This window comes from Silurus aristotelis (assembly GCF_946808225.1).
Source record: "Silurus aristotelis genome assembly, chromosome: 21".
Classification (NCBI taxonomy): domain Eukaryota; kingdom Metazoa; phylum Chordata; class Actinopteri; order Siluriformes; family Siluridae; genus Silurus; species Silurus aristotelis.
The window spans coordinates 16,135,504-16,150,642 of record NC_139594.1 but is presented as its reverse complement, the minus strand read 5'-3'; the positions used below and the strand labels follow the sequence as shown (position 1 = coordinate 16,150,642).

Genomic DNA, 15,139 nt, shown 5'->3' with positions numbered 1-15,139 from the left:
GTCACTCCAAGGCCCACTAGCAGGCACCCAGTCACATCGGCATTTTCACGTCTTTCGATTGGATGGTCAGAAAGCGCACTAGTCAAAGCTCGCTATCCGATTCTGTAGCAAACTGCACAAGTTCAAATATTCATGTGGATACAATAGCTGTTTTTTCATTTCACAATGTCTGACAGAGCTGGTGTTGGATCTGTGATGATCACAATGTTGAGCTATTTTATGAGTTGCTCAGTAGCTCCTAGTTTATAACCACAAATGACTGTATAAGACTGTAGAAAGAACATTACGCATAATCACACACTCCAGTGCTCATGTTAGTTCTAACTCTCCAGTGTTCTGTATTGTTGAAAGATTTCTGATCACACTCTTGATGTCACCCAGATGAGGATGGGTTCCCCTTTTGAGTCTGGTTCCTCTCAAGGCTTCTTCCTTCATCTAAGGGAGTTTTTCCTTGCCACAGTCGCCATGGCTGCTCATCAGGGATAAATGCAAAGCGTTCACCTTGACTGTTGATTTCTGTAAAGCTGCTTTGAGACAATGTCTGTTGTGAAAAGCGCTATAGAAATAAACTTGACTTGACAGAGAAGAAGAAATGGATCTGACTTTTTAGGAAAAGCTGGACATAGTGAGGGAAAATCAAAATAGTTCGAAACAGTTGTCACTTTTTTATAAACCATTTATACTTTCCTGTAGAATTTGCATAAAAACACACCTTGCCTTCGTTTCAAATCCAAAGGAAAACCGTACCGCACAGAAAAGAATGCACGGAAAACCCGGGGCTTGAGGTTATGAGTTCAATATCGATGTTTCTGCTAGAGACGATGTATGCGGCTGTGGCTACAGTGAAAGAAGAATTGTTGAATTGTGTTCATTAGGTTTTTTGCTTTCGTTATGCCATTCATTCTCGCCGTATGAGATTCCTGTCTGTGATGCGGCGCTCTGTTGTACTGCGTTTCTCTACAATATTGATAGTTTCTATAGCTGTGATGTCATAATGATGGTATTAAGAGGTGGATTGATTTGGGTAGGACACCACTGAGGACCTTGTGGTGAAATTCACGGCCTGCCACCGGTTAATATACAGGTATATAGAAACTGCTTTTTGGGATTTTCATCATTTTTGACCATAAATATGAGTAAGTAAATAAATAATCAGACTATGTACAGGCTTATCTGAGGAAAAAAGATTCTGAACGAATTAATACGTTACGCTATATAACCATTATTCAGTATTTGTCAGAAAAATAAATGAATATTAATAATGATTACGTACCAGACGTTATTGTCTGGGTTTGAGATTATATCGAAGCTTTTTCGGTGCCCGTCTCCACCACATTGATTTATTGTGATGCTCACGAGTGCCAAGTCAGTCTACATTCCTGGCTGTGTCTCACCAAGTACTGCACACTTACATACCAATGACTGCATTAGTGTCCTTATCTGTGTCCTTCAAAAAGTCTTTGTCAAATTATTTTCAATTAAAAAACTTTCACATTCAAATAGTCATACATTTTGAATATAATGGTTCTCTTTATTAAAATTATTTCTAAATGAATGCTTCAGTGCTTCGTGATCCACGGACAATAATTACACGTGCTTGTATAATAACCATTATTATATCCCACACATCGGCATCATGCTACACGTACGTACTGTACGCTTGTCATCTTGACCTTCATAAAGCTGATTTTATACCAGAGGGGACGTGTGTCTCACTGTGAGCTCTCTGTGCTTTTACACCGATTTTTTGGTTTGAGTATTTAGATTTTTTTTTAATACTTTAAAGTCCGATTTAATGTCCTTGTTAAGGCTGGCATGGCGGAGACACGTGCGTCGTCTCAGGCGTTCTTCACAAAGTTGGCATGCCGCTTTAGCAGGAGACTGACCGTTGTACACAGGAAGCCTTCAACATCTGTTCCTCTCATTTCAGAGCACTGGCAGTAAAACAGAGTGGCTGTGAAACGACTGCTGGAATACCCACAGTGGCGTTCTGCGAGGCGCAAAACCCTATATTTAGCAAGAGCTTCAGGGGAATATTTATCCCGGCTGCCTTTATATTTTATTTTCCTTTTTTTTTTTTTTTTACTGTTTTATTTGAACATTCAAGTACAATCATATTGCATATTTTAAATTGCATATAATGACGAGCAATTACTTGTTTTAAATATAAATTATACTCAACCGCCGGAGATAGTAAGGCAGGAGTCACCAACATTGTCGCCCGTGGGCCTCAAAGAAAAACAAAACAAAAAGCTCACCATAGTGCCACTTTCCAGGGAGCTTATCAAATGTTTTTAGTTGCTATTCCTTTTTAAATCTGTCACGGACAGACCAAGAGTCGGAAACCGAAGTATGGTTAAACACCATCTTTATTTAGTCTGAACATATACAATGCAGAGGCTTGAGGAGAAGTACGAACCAGAGAGCGGGTAGAATCCTTAATGCGGGTAGAATCCGTAATGCAGGTAGTCCAGGGATGATCGCCAGTGTGAACCGTTAAAGGCAAACCTATCTTGAGGGCGTCCTCCGAAGCGGAGCTAGGAGCATGGAAGTACTGGGAATACTAGTGGTAGGAAGTCCGTTAGATCTCTCATGGCAACGAGTAAATCCGACAATGAGTGCGGTGGAATCGGGACTTTATATAGGGGAAAAGTAATGGGGAACAGGTGTAGGTGATTAGAGCAGGAAGAGGCTGAGTGAGAATTAGAGCCTTGGAGGAAGGCGTGGCTGGTGGTTTGCTGACAAAATCACACTTGCATTGGTGTGAAGAAAAAAATGACAAAATATAGATGACTAGATATAGATGAATATCATTAATAATTAATAATAACATATAATTGAAGGTGAATTGAGCAAACTTTTTATTTCAGAAGTGTGTATCAAACTGGTAGCCCTTCACATTAATCGGTACCCAAGAAGTAGCTCTCAGTTCAAAAAGGTTAGTGACCCGTGGAGATAGTAAGGCATCTCACAAGCCGGGATATTTGTACATCCTGGCAGCGTGCTAATGCTTCGTAACGCATACACGATGCTACATTTGCCTGCCGCGCGCAAACTCTAATATTTTTTACATTTTCTTGTATCGCTATCGTAAGAAATCACAAGTCGAACTGTCGTAAATCGGGGACTACCTGCATTTATTTATTCATCAATCATCTTTTATTTACATATAGCAACAAAAATGTCAAAAATGTTTTCAAGAGCGTCCCGTATTTCCAGAGCCTCCTGCTTATTCTCTCCAGCTCCAGATTCGATCCTGGATATGAACCGTTCATTGTATTTGGGCCACGAGTTCTCATAGTGGAACCAGATTGATGGCATCCTGTTCAGCACTCATTCCATCCCAAGGGGTCTGTGCTAACGGGATCTTTTCAGTATCAATATCCTCGTTTTATATTTCAGGCTTCATCTTCGCTAGACACCCGGGGTATCTGTGCAGCGAAGAGGAGTTAATTGTTGAGAGACTTAATCCGGAAGAAGGGCCGACTCAGCAGGTTTTCTAGGCCTGTGCACTAAAAGGCAGACGGTAGTCTTTACTAATCTACTACATTTCAGTGAGTCAAAAGCTCTCCATCAGAGTCTCGCAACCACGCACCCGGTGCATCTGCTGTCAGAGTGATTGAAAAGAAGCTCCTTTTCTTTCTCAGATACTTTTAGTGTTAAATCGTTTTTATTCAACGTTTAATCCCGTGTGTGTTTTTTTATCTTTGATTATTTGTTTGATGTTTATATTAGTAATCAAACATCATATTCTTTACCTTTAAGAGGAAGTGGTAGAACTGGTTAACGCTCTGGGTTAGTGATAGAATTGTTGGTGGTTCAAAGCCCTGGTATCGCCAAACTGCCACTTTTGAGGCCCTTGAGCAAGGCCCCTAACCCTCTGTTCACCAGGGGGTGCTGTTTAATGGCTGTCAGTGATGGACAGTAAGGAAGTGAATGTAATTCTTTACCGTACTTAAGTAGATTTTTGACATATCGGTATATTATTTCTATTTGGGGAGACTTTGACTTTAACTTCTCTACATTTCAAATATCGTACTTTTTTCTCAGCTACATTTATGTGAAATAAGTTGTACCTTTTAATTTAGGAGCGGATAAAAACTGGTCAATCACACAGCAAGCCACATCACCCATGGCCTTATTTGTGTGATTATTATTATTTTTATTTTATTTTTTTACAATGATGTAGAAAAGTTTTGGGCTCATGATAATGACATGAAAGGTATTCACTAGTGTCTTTTTAAATAACGAAATTGATTAAGCAAAATGATAATAGGAACATTATAGCCATAATAAATAACAGTACTTTGGATACTTGAGTACATTTGAGGGCAAATACTTTTGTGCTTTTACTCAAGTGAAAGTTTTAAAGGGACACTTTTACTCTCTACTTTAACTCAACTACATGGTTTGTGTAGTTCGTCCACCACTGTAATGTACATGTACCTTTCTTTTCTTTTTTTTTTTCCTTCTAACTATTAATTTGCTTGGCAACTAGTCCAAATGGTTAGGCTAAGGGTTAAGGGTTAGGTTTATAAGGTTCTCTTATAAGTGGTCCAAATGTAGAACAGGATGTTTAAAAAGCATCTTATCGATCAGTTCCACAAACGTTTATCCATCGCGCCCCACACACACTCTTTTAATCGAGGAACAGGTTTTTATTCGGGCTCGTGATCGCTAAACCTGATCTGAAATGTGCCCTTTTTTCTTTTCAGCGAGTTGAACTCGAAGCTGCAGGACACTCTGGAACAAATCGAGGTATGTAGAAATCAAAAACATCCTGCCCTTAAGATACTCAGCTGTGAAAGTTCCTCCAATTTTAGACTCAGCTTGTGAGGTCTGAGCTTACACATAAGCATGAGTGGTGCTCAGAGCGCGCCCGTGTGTGTGTGTGTGTGTGTGTGTGTGTGTGTGTGTGTGTGTGTGTCTGTGTGTGTCTGTGTGTGTCTGTGTGTGTGTGTGTGTGTGTGTGTGTGTGTGTGTGTGTGTGTGTGTGTGTGTGTGTGAAAATGTGTTTCCCTGCAGCTGGAGATGGACAGTGTTTTCTTTGTGGACTCAGTAATAGAGGGATAGATAATTATATGCAAAAGAATTGAGAGTAAGACAGAGAGAGAGAGAGACTCAGTATTAGTATTATATCAGATTTTTTTTTATATTATATATATATATATATATATATATATATATATATATATATATATATAATTATTTTGCTAATTTTTTATTTTCTTGTTAAATGATTCTTTCACTTTTTTTTTACATTATGGTAAAGTTCATGGCAAATAATCCAAGAAAATAATTGACCCACTTCCTTCATAAAAAAAATAAAATAAAATAAATAAATAATAATAATCATGATATGCTCTTATTAATGCTCTAATTTATGGAAGTCCTATGAAGCCATGCATTATAATATATTTTTCCTTTCTTGTTTTCTCATGATCTCGACATGACATAAACATTGTTTCCTCATGATCAGTACTTCATTTTTCTTTGTACTTGGCATAAGAGCATGTTCTAGAAGCAACATCTTGGATAATGACCGTTAAATATTCGTATAAGAAAATTAAGTCGTGATCACGAGAAAACAAGAAAAAAATGCATAGACTCTTATTTAAATTTGAGTTACCACAGGTGTATTTAGTTGAAATTAAAATAAAAAATCACTGACTACATGTGGGATGTGGAGAATTTCAATCTCTTACAGATGCTACCTGATTTTTTGAAATTTTTTTTCTCCCCCCTTTTTTTTCTCCTTAAAAAACCTCCCAAGCTTTTGCCTGCTATTTTTCGTAAGTCTCAGCGGTGGTCTGCTCATTTTTCCCATGGAGTGGAAATGAATGCGAATGCATTTCCTTGGGGTCACGTCACTTTCTGTCTTTGCTGGGAGCCAAAACGAGGTTTTGTCAGATGGGGAAAAATGTAACGTACGCTGATTTAACTGACCTTTACGATGACGGCTGCGTCGCTGTACACTCTTATACCCGCATATCATCATTATGTTCATTCATTCGTCTACAAGGGCACGTTGGCTGCACACACATTTATCTTCATATCATATAAAGCAAAACTACAAGGGGTTTCCGAAGGTTGGAGGAACCCAGTGAATAAGGAGAACATACGGAACTCCACCACAGACAGATCTTAGGATTGTAGTTTTCTGAAAAATCAATTTATGATCCTGTGTGTGTGTGTGTGTGTGTGTGTGTGTGAGATGCAAACATCTGGGTTCATAGATTAAGAAGTAGCTAGTAGCTCTGTCCTGTGTTCATTTATAAGTGTCTAAAAAAAATGTGTATTTTTGTATTATCCAAGATATAAAAAAGAAATAGGGCGCATGGATTAATTTTTTTTTATTATAATTTAATTTCAGACAGATGTAAAATTCTCCCACTGTACATTTCTGGTTAGATGATTTATCATGTAGTATAGGGATTGTGTTCTTCATCCAATTTATTGTGCTTTATATGTGCCAGGTTTTTTTTTTTTTTTTTTTTTTTTTTTTTTTTTTTTTAATCAGGGTTTTTGGACGATCAGCTCTGAACAATCATTTCGGCCAGAGATCTGTAAGATTTCATTTCATTTCATTTCATTTCATCTTCTCCCGCTTATCCGTAATTCGGGTCGCGGGGGCAGCAGTCTAAGCAGAATCTCCCAGACACTTCTCGGTGTCCAGGGATCGGGCTGTCAAGGCCCCAGCCTTCGACTGCTGCCCAATCCTCTCAGCACCGGTCCCTTACGGTCCCTCCTGCAGGTGATGAGCCCACGGGAAGGCGGCCCCACGTCGCTCCGACGTCACAGTCCTTGATTTATTTTTCTCGTAAGAGTCCCCTGGAGCATAGAGGGTTAAGGGCCTTGCTCAAGGGCCCAAGAGTGGCAGCTTGGCGATACTGGGGCTTGAACCCCCGACCTTCCGATCGGTGGCTCCAGCGCCTTAACCGCTGGAGCCACCACTCCCCCCCCCGGATCTGTAAGATAAGATATGAAGATATAATGCCCCCCCCCCCCACCACCACCACGACCACCACAGTTCTCTCCAGAGAGTGCAGTTATTAAGAAAGAATGTTTCCTACTGCCTATCAGCCATAATGCATAATGCCCTTCAAACATTTCGCTCTCTTTCTCCTTGTATGTGTAGGAGCAGCTGGATGTGGCGCTGTCGAAAACCTGCAAGCACTTTGATGTCGCTCACTACACCAGAGTTCAGCACGCATACTCGTTATTGGGCAAGACTCAGGTGAGTGAAACTTTTGGTTTAAACCATATTTTATTTATTTATATATATATATATATATATATATATATATATATATATATATATATATATATATATATATATATATATATATATATATATATTAGTATAAATATATTTATTATTTTTATTATTATAAGTTATAAGATGTCAACCATGTACTGATAGCTAGGTTGGATCATACTTGCCAGTAACAGAATAAGCGACTGATTAAAAAAAACAAACACTCCATGTAAAATAATACTGAACATGGTTAGAAAAATAAAAAGTACTGAATCATGAAAATGTGCTAAATACAATAAATATGAATACATTCATTATATTAATAAATATTGAGGAAAATAAAAGACATGCATTCAAACTAAAAACAAAAAAATAACGCTAACTAAAAAACAAACCTCTAAAGGCCACTCTCGTACTGTGTAACGCAACCCGGAAAAACTATCAGTTCCAGCAGTCAACTCTCGTTGCTGATTAATCGGCAAAACTTGATGTTTATAATATATATATATATATATATATATATATATATATATATATATATATATATATATATATATATATATATATATATATATATATATAAAAGATATATGAAATCATTGTTTGCTCCCGTACACCATATACCGGTAGTTGTGTATATATTCCCCAGCATTCCCAACTATACTTTTCCTGCTATTGATCTAGCAGGATTCCCCGCTCTAGCCTTCGTGTCATTGATATTCAGGATTAATGTTTTTCACATGGCAAGAAATCGATCCATGACTTCCCTCCTCATGTGAAGGAAAAAAAAGATGGTCAGACTGTTTTAGAGAAGGACTACAGTGTGTAATGCTGCAGTCACAGCTCCTGTTTACACTGCTATTGGATCTAGAGGCTATTGTGTGATAATCTGATTTTTTTCATTCAAGGCAGGATTTGCAGGAAAAGGGTATTCATTAAGAGGTATTCATGTATGATTTGTAAGCTCTTTAATGAGAATGCTCGCCAGTGTAGCAGAAATCCCTCTATTTGTTTGGCCAAAAAAATAAATAAAAAGGACAGTAACCTTTCTTGCTATAATTTACAGTGCATTCGGAATGTATTCACATTCACTTCACCTTTTCCACATTATTTATGTTACAGCCTCATTTCAAAATGGATTAAATTCAAAATTTCCTCAGAATTCTTTAAACAATACCCCCTAATGACAAAGTGAAAGAGGCCTTAGTCAGGGAGGTGAACAAAAACCCGATGGTCACTCTGAAAGAGCTCTAGCGGTTCTCTGTGGAGAGAGGAGAACCTTCCAGAAGAACAACCATCTATGCAGCACTCCACCAATCAGGCCTGTATGGTAGCCAATCCTCAGTAAAATGCACATGACAACCAGTATGGAGTTTGCCAAAAGACACATGAAGGACTCTCAGATTATGAGAAACAAAGATTGAACTCTTTAGCTTGAATGCCAAGCGCTATGCTTGGAGGAAACCAGGCACCGCTTATCACCTGGCCAATACCATCCCTACAGTGAAACATGTTGGTGGCAACATCATGCGGTAGGGATGTTTTTCAGCAGCAGGAACTGTGAGATGAGTCAGGCTCGAGGGAAAAATGAGCGCAGCAATTTACAGAAACATCCTTGATGAAAACCTGCTCCAGGGTGCTCTGCACCTCAGACTGAGGTGGCGATTTATCATCCAACAAAACAACTACCCTAAACAAACAGGGAAGGAGTGGCTACAAGACAACTCAGAGAGATCTAAAAATGGCTGTGCACTGATGCTCTCCAACCAGCCTGATGGAGCTTGAGAGATTCTGAAAAGAAGAATGGGAGAAACTGCCCAAAAATAGCTTGTAGCATCATAGTCAAAACAACTTGAGCCTGGAGTTGGTGCCAAAGTGCTTCAACAAAGTATTGATTAACGGCTGTGAATACTTATGTACGTGATTTTTTACTTTTTTTTTTTTTTTTATTTGTAACAAATTTCAAACAGACTTGATTTCAAACAAACTACTTTCATGTTGTCATTTATGGGGTATTGTTTGCAGAATTTTCAAGGAAAATAATGAATTTAATCCATTTTGAAATGAGGCTGTAACATAATTTGTGGAAAAAGTGAAAATCTGTGAAAACTTTCCAGATGCACTGTACAGTTGGTATAAAAAGCTTTGTAATAATAGCAGACACAGTTTTTGTTTTATTTAGCTGTATGTACTCAGTGCAACTGAGTATCTTATAAGTAAAAGATATTACACCATGTCAGAAGTTTTTTTCTATGAATAAATCCCAGAATTACTAATCCATTGTTGGACCACCTTTTTTTTAATACAGCCTGTAGTCCATCGGTCCCCAAACTATTTCCTGTGATGGCCATATAATCGTTCTTTCTTTAATGTGGAGCCGGGTCGGTCTGTACCAGAAACTTCTATGGACTGGAGTGACCACCAGTATTACTGTGGAGAGTTTATTATGTATTTATTACACCTCCTAATGCTAGATTAGTTTATTATTTTGTTCTGCACTGTACAGACAAAGAAGCATTATTTTTCAAGAGATATATAACCTATTAAAATTTTTTTCCATATACATTGCTAATGAAATGAGCTGGGTCGGATCGTATTTGCTGATAACTGATTATCCAAGTGATGATGATATTTAAAATGGACATAAAAAAAAAAAAGTAAACACTTAATGTAAAATAGTGCTGATCTTAAACAGTACCGAATGATAATGTTCAAGAATAAATATCGAATTAATCACTTATAAATAATACATTTATTATAGTGCTGTTAATGCAGCGTGCAGTCTGACATGTAAAAACAAAGTGATTCTCCTCTAGAGGCCGCTCTCGTAATGACAGCGGACCTGAAGCCGGAAAAACTATCTGATGCATTTTTGCCAATAAACGATCGTTCCAGCAATCGGGATTTAACTATATTAACAACTAAAATAAAAATTGGTTTGAAAGCTAACTTTTAGTAGAACTGCTGAGATTCAGATACATTATAAGTTGACCATTTGTAACTTTTCAGGTGGCCAGATTTTCAGTGGGGCTTAAGTCTGGGTTCTGACTAGGCCATGCAAGGACATTTACCTTTTTCTTTTCTTTTTTAAAAAAAGGGGGTTTATCTTTTCTGTACCCACTGTATAAAATGTACATTCTTTCCTTTTTCTAAATTCAACTAACCTCTGATTTTGAAAAAGATTGCTTTTTTCTACTAGAGATACTGTAGAGCTTCAAAGTGTGCTAAAATGCCCGCCTTCTCTGACTACTTTCTTATGCATCGTAGATTGCAGAGTCGCAGTGCTGGTGTTTTTGTTATTGCCGTCTTATTGCAGCCCAGACCTATTGGGCTTCTTCATCAGGCCCATGTTGTCCATGACGACACACACTCACATGACTAGTGCATTCTTTTTTTTACTTAACTCATACTTCTTTCTTAACTATGTGAATGCTGTGTACAGTACGTGAATCAATTCTGTTTTTGTTATTCATACTGCGAGCCTGGAGGCAAGTTCCTTTGGAGAAGGCATTGTAGAGTCTGATGACAAGCGAAGATTGGCTAGAAAAGGCTAGAATTCCTGAATGCTTGTGCAAGATGGAGAGGTTGTTTTTATTTTAAGCGCATTTTTCTTAAAAGGTTCTACACTGATGGTTCACATAATTTGATTCTTATTTTTTTTTATGCAAGATGGAAAGACTTGGTTGGACAGAAAATTGTCAGATTGGAATTAATATTTTGATGTTTTAATTAAAGCTTTTGAAGTTTAAGGCCATTGCCAACATATATTGTGATTCTCCCTGTCGATCTTAACGTATATGAAAGAATTCAGCCACCGCTATTCGTTATTCATTCGAGTCCCTTTTGGGAAGCAGCATTGCAGAGAAGGCAGCTGGCAGAAAAGACTTCCGATAGCACTTCCCAGAGCATCGCGTTAAAATGAGGTAAATGTGCCCCCTGGATAGAATACCGTTGGGATGATGAACAGAGGTATTCACAATCACTGTTCTGTGTAACTTTTTCCAGTAGGAAAGGTGGTAGGGGCAAAAATCTTCCCGTTTCACGATTTGACACGTAGTTTCTTAAGTTAGTCTTATTCTCTACTGTGGGTGTAACGGTAGGCAAAATTCCCCGTTCGGTACATACCTCAGTTTTTAAATCACAGTTCATTGAAATTTCGGGACCGTTAGGTTTTGTTAGAAATGCAAAACATAAAATTGGCTGTTGTTTTATTATTTATTTTAACACAGTTTATTGACACAGTGTATCGACATTTGTGAACATCAAAGGATTACATTTTGAAAACATTGAAATTAAACGCCCGTTTGGTTGAATAATATATAAAATTATATTTTATTAAAATAAAATATTTAAAAATAGAATAGAATAAATTAAATAAATGCAATATAATTTTTATTGTATTAATTAAATTGGCACAAATTAATTTGATTAAATAAATGGAAAAATGACATTTATTAGTTTATAGCTGTTAGATCCCATTTAAGTAATACAGCTGTGTGTGTGTGTGTGTGTGTGTTTTTTATATTTAATTTTCTAAAAGATTTTATCTACTTAATTATTTTGCTTTCATTCTCTCTCTCGGAATACGGAATTGTCAGGATTTTCCCCCTTTCAAGAGAAATTCTTGAAGCAAGACATAAAATGCTCAAGAATCCATATCCATATCATATTTCCGGTACGGCGTTACTAGCCACAGTCACACTTGAGTTTTATTTTTTATACCCCTCTCATTGTTGTGTATGTTTTTTCAAGTTTAGTAATACTTAAAATCTGTGTTTAAAATGCATGTCGGAGACTAAACAATCATGCGGTCCGCCACTGAATACGTTCCTGAGGGAACTCAGATTATAACTATGTTACGCACGTAAAAATTATTGCATTCGGTATAGAACCCTGTACTGAAAAATGTAGGCAGGGATGTGTGTTCTGTTCTGTACATATTTTATTTGTGTGTGTGCTTTACACACAGTGTGTGTCTTGTCCAGTTTGTGTTTACCAGTAACCGCCGTCCACCATTTAAAGCTAGCACGTCAAATGACGTCAGTAGGCTATAATCCATTTTGGTATATTACTGCATCGTCCAGGATCATCCACGTCCGCATCACAATGCATCATTGAAATGATTAATTTCAACACCCCTAGCAGGTGGGTTTGTTTCCTATAATAAACCACCACCACTTCCTCGTCTTAATGACTTTAAACTGATCGATGGCTTCATCTGTTTCTCTGTCATTTGCTGTAGGACAGGTATAGTAGGAGATCCCTTCCATTCAGGATATTTAAACATGCTTTGATGTTCTTGCAAGGTTGTGAGGTTATTATCTAATTGAATTTCAGCACCGATTCAATTCATTATGGTCAAATCTAATATCAGTTCGGTCTTGTTCTATAACGAGAGAAAAAATACCCGTAAAAAACGTATTCTCAAATACTTTAAAAGAAATATATGTATGATGGTGATAGGTAGATACCACCAATCAAAACTAGTTTAAAACGGAGCATGCGCTTTACACTGATTCATGGATTGCTGCATGTTTTTATCCGCTCATAAATAAAAAAGAATCGATTGATTTCGCTAAATTTAGTTAAATAAAATCAAATATTTGACTTTGAAATGTAGTGAAGTTAAAGTCTCCCAAATGAAAATACTTCAGTAAAGCACAGTTACGTGAAAAAAGCTACTTAAATACAGTAACAAAATACATTTACTTCCTTACTGTCCTCTACTGGTCGCTTGATGAATTGCAGGTTCCAGAAGACGTCTATAGTTGTACCTCTTCTAGCAGGACTCACTCTGGATAAGGGTTTCAACCAGATGCTGTACATGTAGAATTTCTTCATTTATTATAACAAGATCATGCTTTTGGACTTTTGGTGATACCAGCAGTAATATTCAAATTTTTTAAGTAAGCAACTCGAACTCAGCTGGAAAATGATTGGAAGATTTCCCCTCGCAATTTTTTCCCCTTGGCTCTGGGATGATTCGGGCCTTCATATTGCTTTTATTTTATTTTTATTTTTTTATTTGGTTTGGCGTGACGACATCTGAATAGATTAGTCTCAGTAGGACTCAAAAGGACTATTGGGCGGTAGGAATAGGTTTTTCTTTCTTTTTTTTTTTCTTTTTTTTCAATGCAGCTGTCTTTTTTTTTTTTTAATTGATATTTTTAATCAGCTGCAAATTCAGTTACATTCTTGGCCCTCGAATCCGGCCTCCTTTCCACGCTGATGAATAACGGGTCATTGAGTGTGCGGTCGAAAGTTATAGCGAGACAGACGCCGAGGGAGAATTTTTCCACTTTGTTGTATTTGCAGGTGAGCGAATAAAATACGGTCGTGTTTTATTACTCAGGTTGTGAAAAATCTTTGCGCTTCACAATCGTTATTCTCGAATATGGATACATTTTACGTTGCATCTGCATAATTCACTTCGTCTTTCAGGTTGCTCACAAAATCTGGCTTAAAATCAAAGTACCTGTAAATATACATGTCACATTATTCATTCGTCTTCAGTACGTTCTTTTTTTTCGGGAGTTTGTGCGTAGAGACGGCGTGAGGCAGGAATACACACTCTGTTGAATACGAGTTCATCATAGGCCACTGTGCGAACTCCACGTTTATATGTCGAAACTATTTATCCATCCATCCTGCCACCCATTTGCTTATTGACCCATTTGTTCATGCATCCATCCAACCATTTATCCTCCCATTCATCCGGTTATTGACTCATCCATCCATCCATCTATCCATCCACTCATTCGTTCACTTTTCCATTCATTGAATCAACCATCCACTCATTAATTTATCTCTCTATTCACACATTCAACTATCCAGCTTTCCATCCATTAATTTATCCATGCATCCACTCAGCCATGCATTCACCCTTCCAGCCATCCATCCATCTGCTTATTGACCCATTTATTTACCTATCCATCTATTCACACACATTTATTCACTGACCCATACATACACTCATTCATTTACCTTTTCTATCCATCCATTTATAGAGACACATAGAGAGATAATTTAGGGAAGGCATTGTTTACCCAGAAGCATGATTTGGACAGCAGGAGGAATCCCATGGGGAGAACTTGCGCAGGAACTCCACAGTAACCTAAGTTCCTGAATCAAACCCCTGGAGCTGTGAAGCAACAACACAAAAACAAACCTGGATTTAAAGCTGAATGGAGATCGTGCTGTAACAGTTTTATAGAAAAGGTTTGTGTCAACACTTTACTTATCCCAAGTGTTAGAGCTGCAGCGAAGAGATGGGAACAGAAAGGTGTTAGATGCTCTTCAAATAGAATCATGGTGACGTCCTGTTGCATGAGTGACCATCGGTGACCACATCTGGATATGTCCAGCATTAAAACATTTTCTAAAAGTTTAATTGTATGCGTTTTTATTGAGCGACCTTTGCTACGAATTCCCAGTAGAGTTTAATTCGTCTCTTGATCTGTTTTCAAAAGTGGAATGCAAGTTGTCACACACGGGTAAAAGTTACTATGGCAACTAGTCATAAAATTGCCTACTGGCAGCTGAAAGCAATTGGTGACCTGTTCGGATTAAAATGAGACGTGTGAACTTACCATTAGTCGTGTCATATAAATACGGACCATTGCTCAAATATCTTTTTTTTTTAGGTTTATGGGCTGTTATTAAAATTATTCTTTTACGAACAGTCCATTAACTAAGCAATCCATCCTGCCATCCATCCATCGTTCCATCCATCCAACCACCTATTCATATATCTGTCTACCTATTTATCGAAAGACCCACCCACCCGTCTATCGGTCTACCTATTTATCAACTTACCCACCCATCCACCTATCTGTCTACTCATCCATCCATCCATTCTGCCACTTATCTAGTTATTTATCC

General features: G+C 37.6%; 1 protein-coding gene across 5 annotated transcripts in view; it reads left to right on the top strand.

Moving 5' to 3' along the window:
• vps50 (VPS50 subunit of EARP/GARPII complex) overlaps window positions 1-15,139 on the top strand; it is a 207,510-nt gene that overhangs the window by 50,515 nt on the left and 141,856 nt on the right. For all 5 annotated transcript variants that reach the window (XM_083523569.1, XM_083523567.1, XM_083523570.1 and 2 more), the window contains exons 10-11: window positions 4,716-4,758; window positions 7,139-7,237. In XM_083523569.1, coding sequence (XP_083379695.1) covers window positions 4,716-4,758; window positions 7,139-7,237 — 142 coding nt within the window. The remainder of the gene's footprint in view (window positions 1-4,715; window positions 4,759-7,138; window positions 7,238-15,139) is intronic.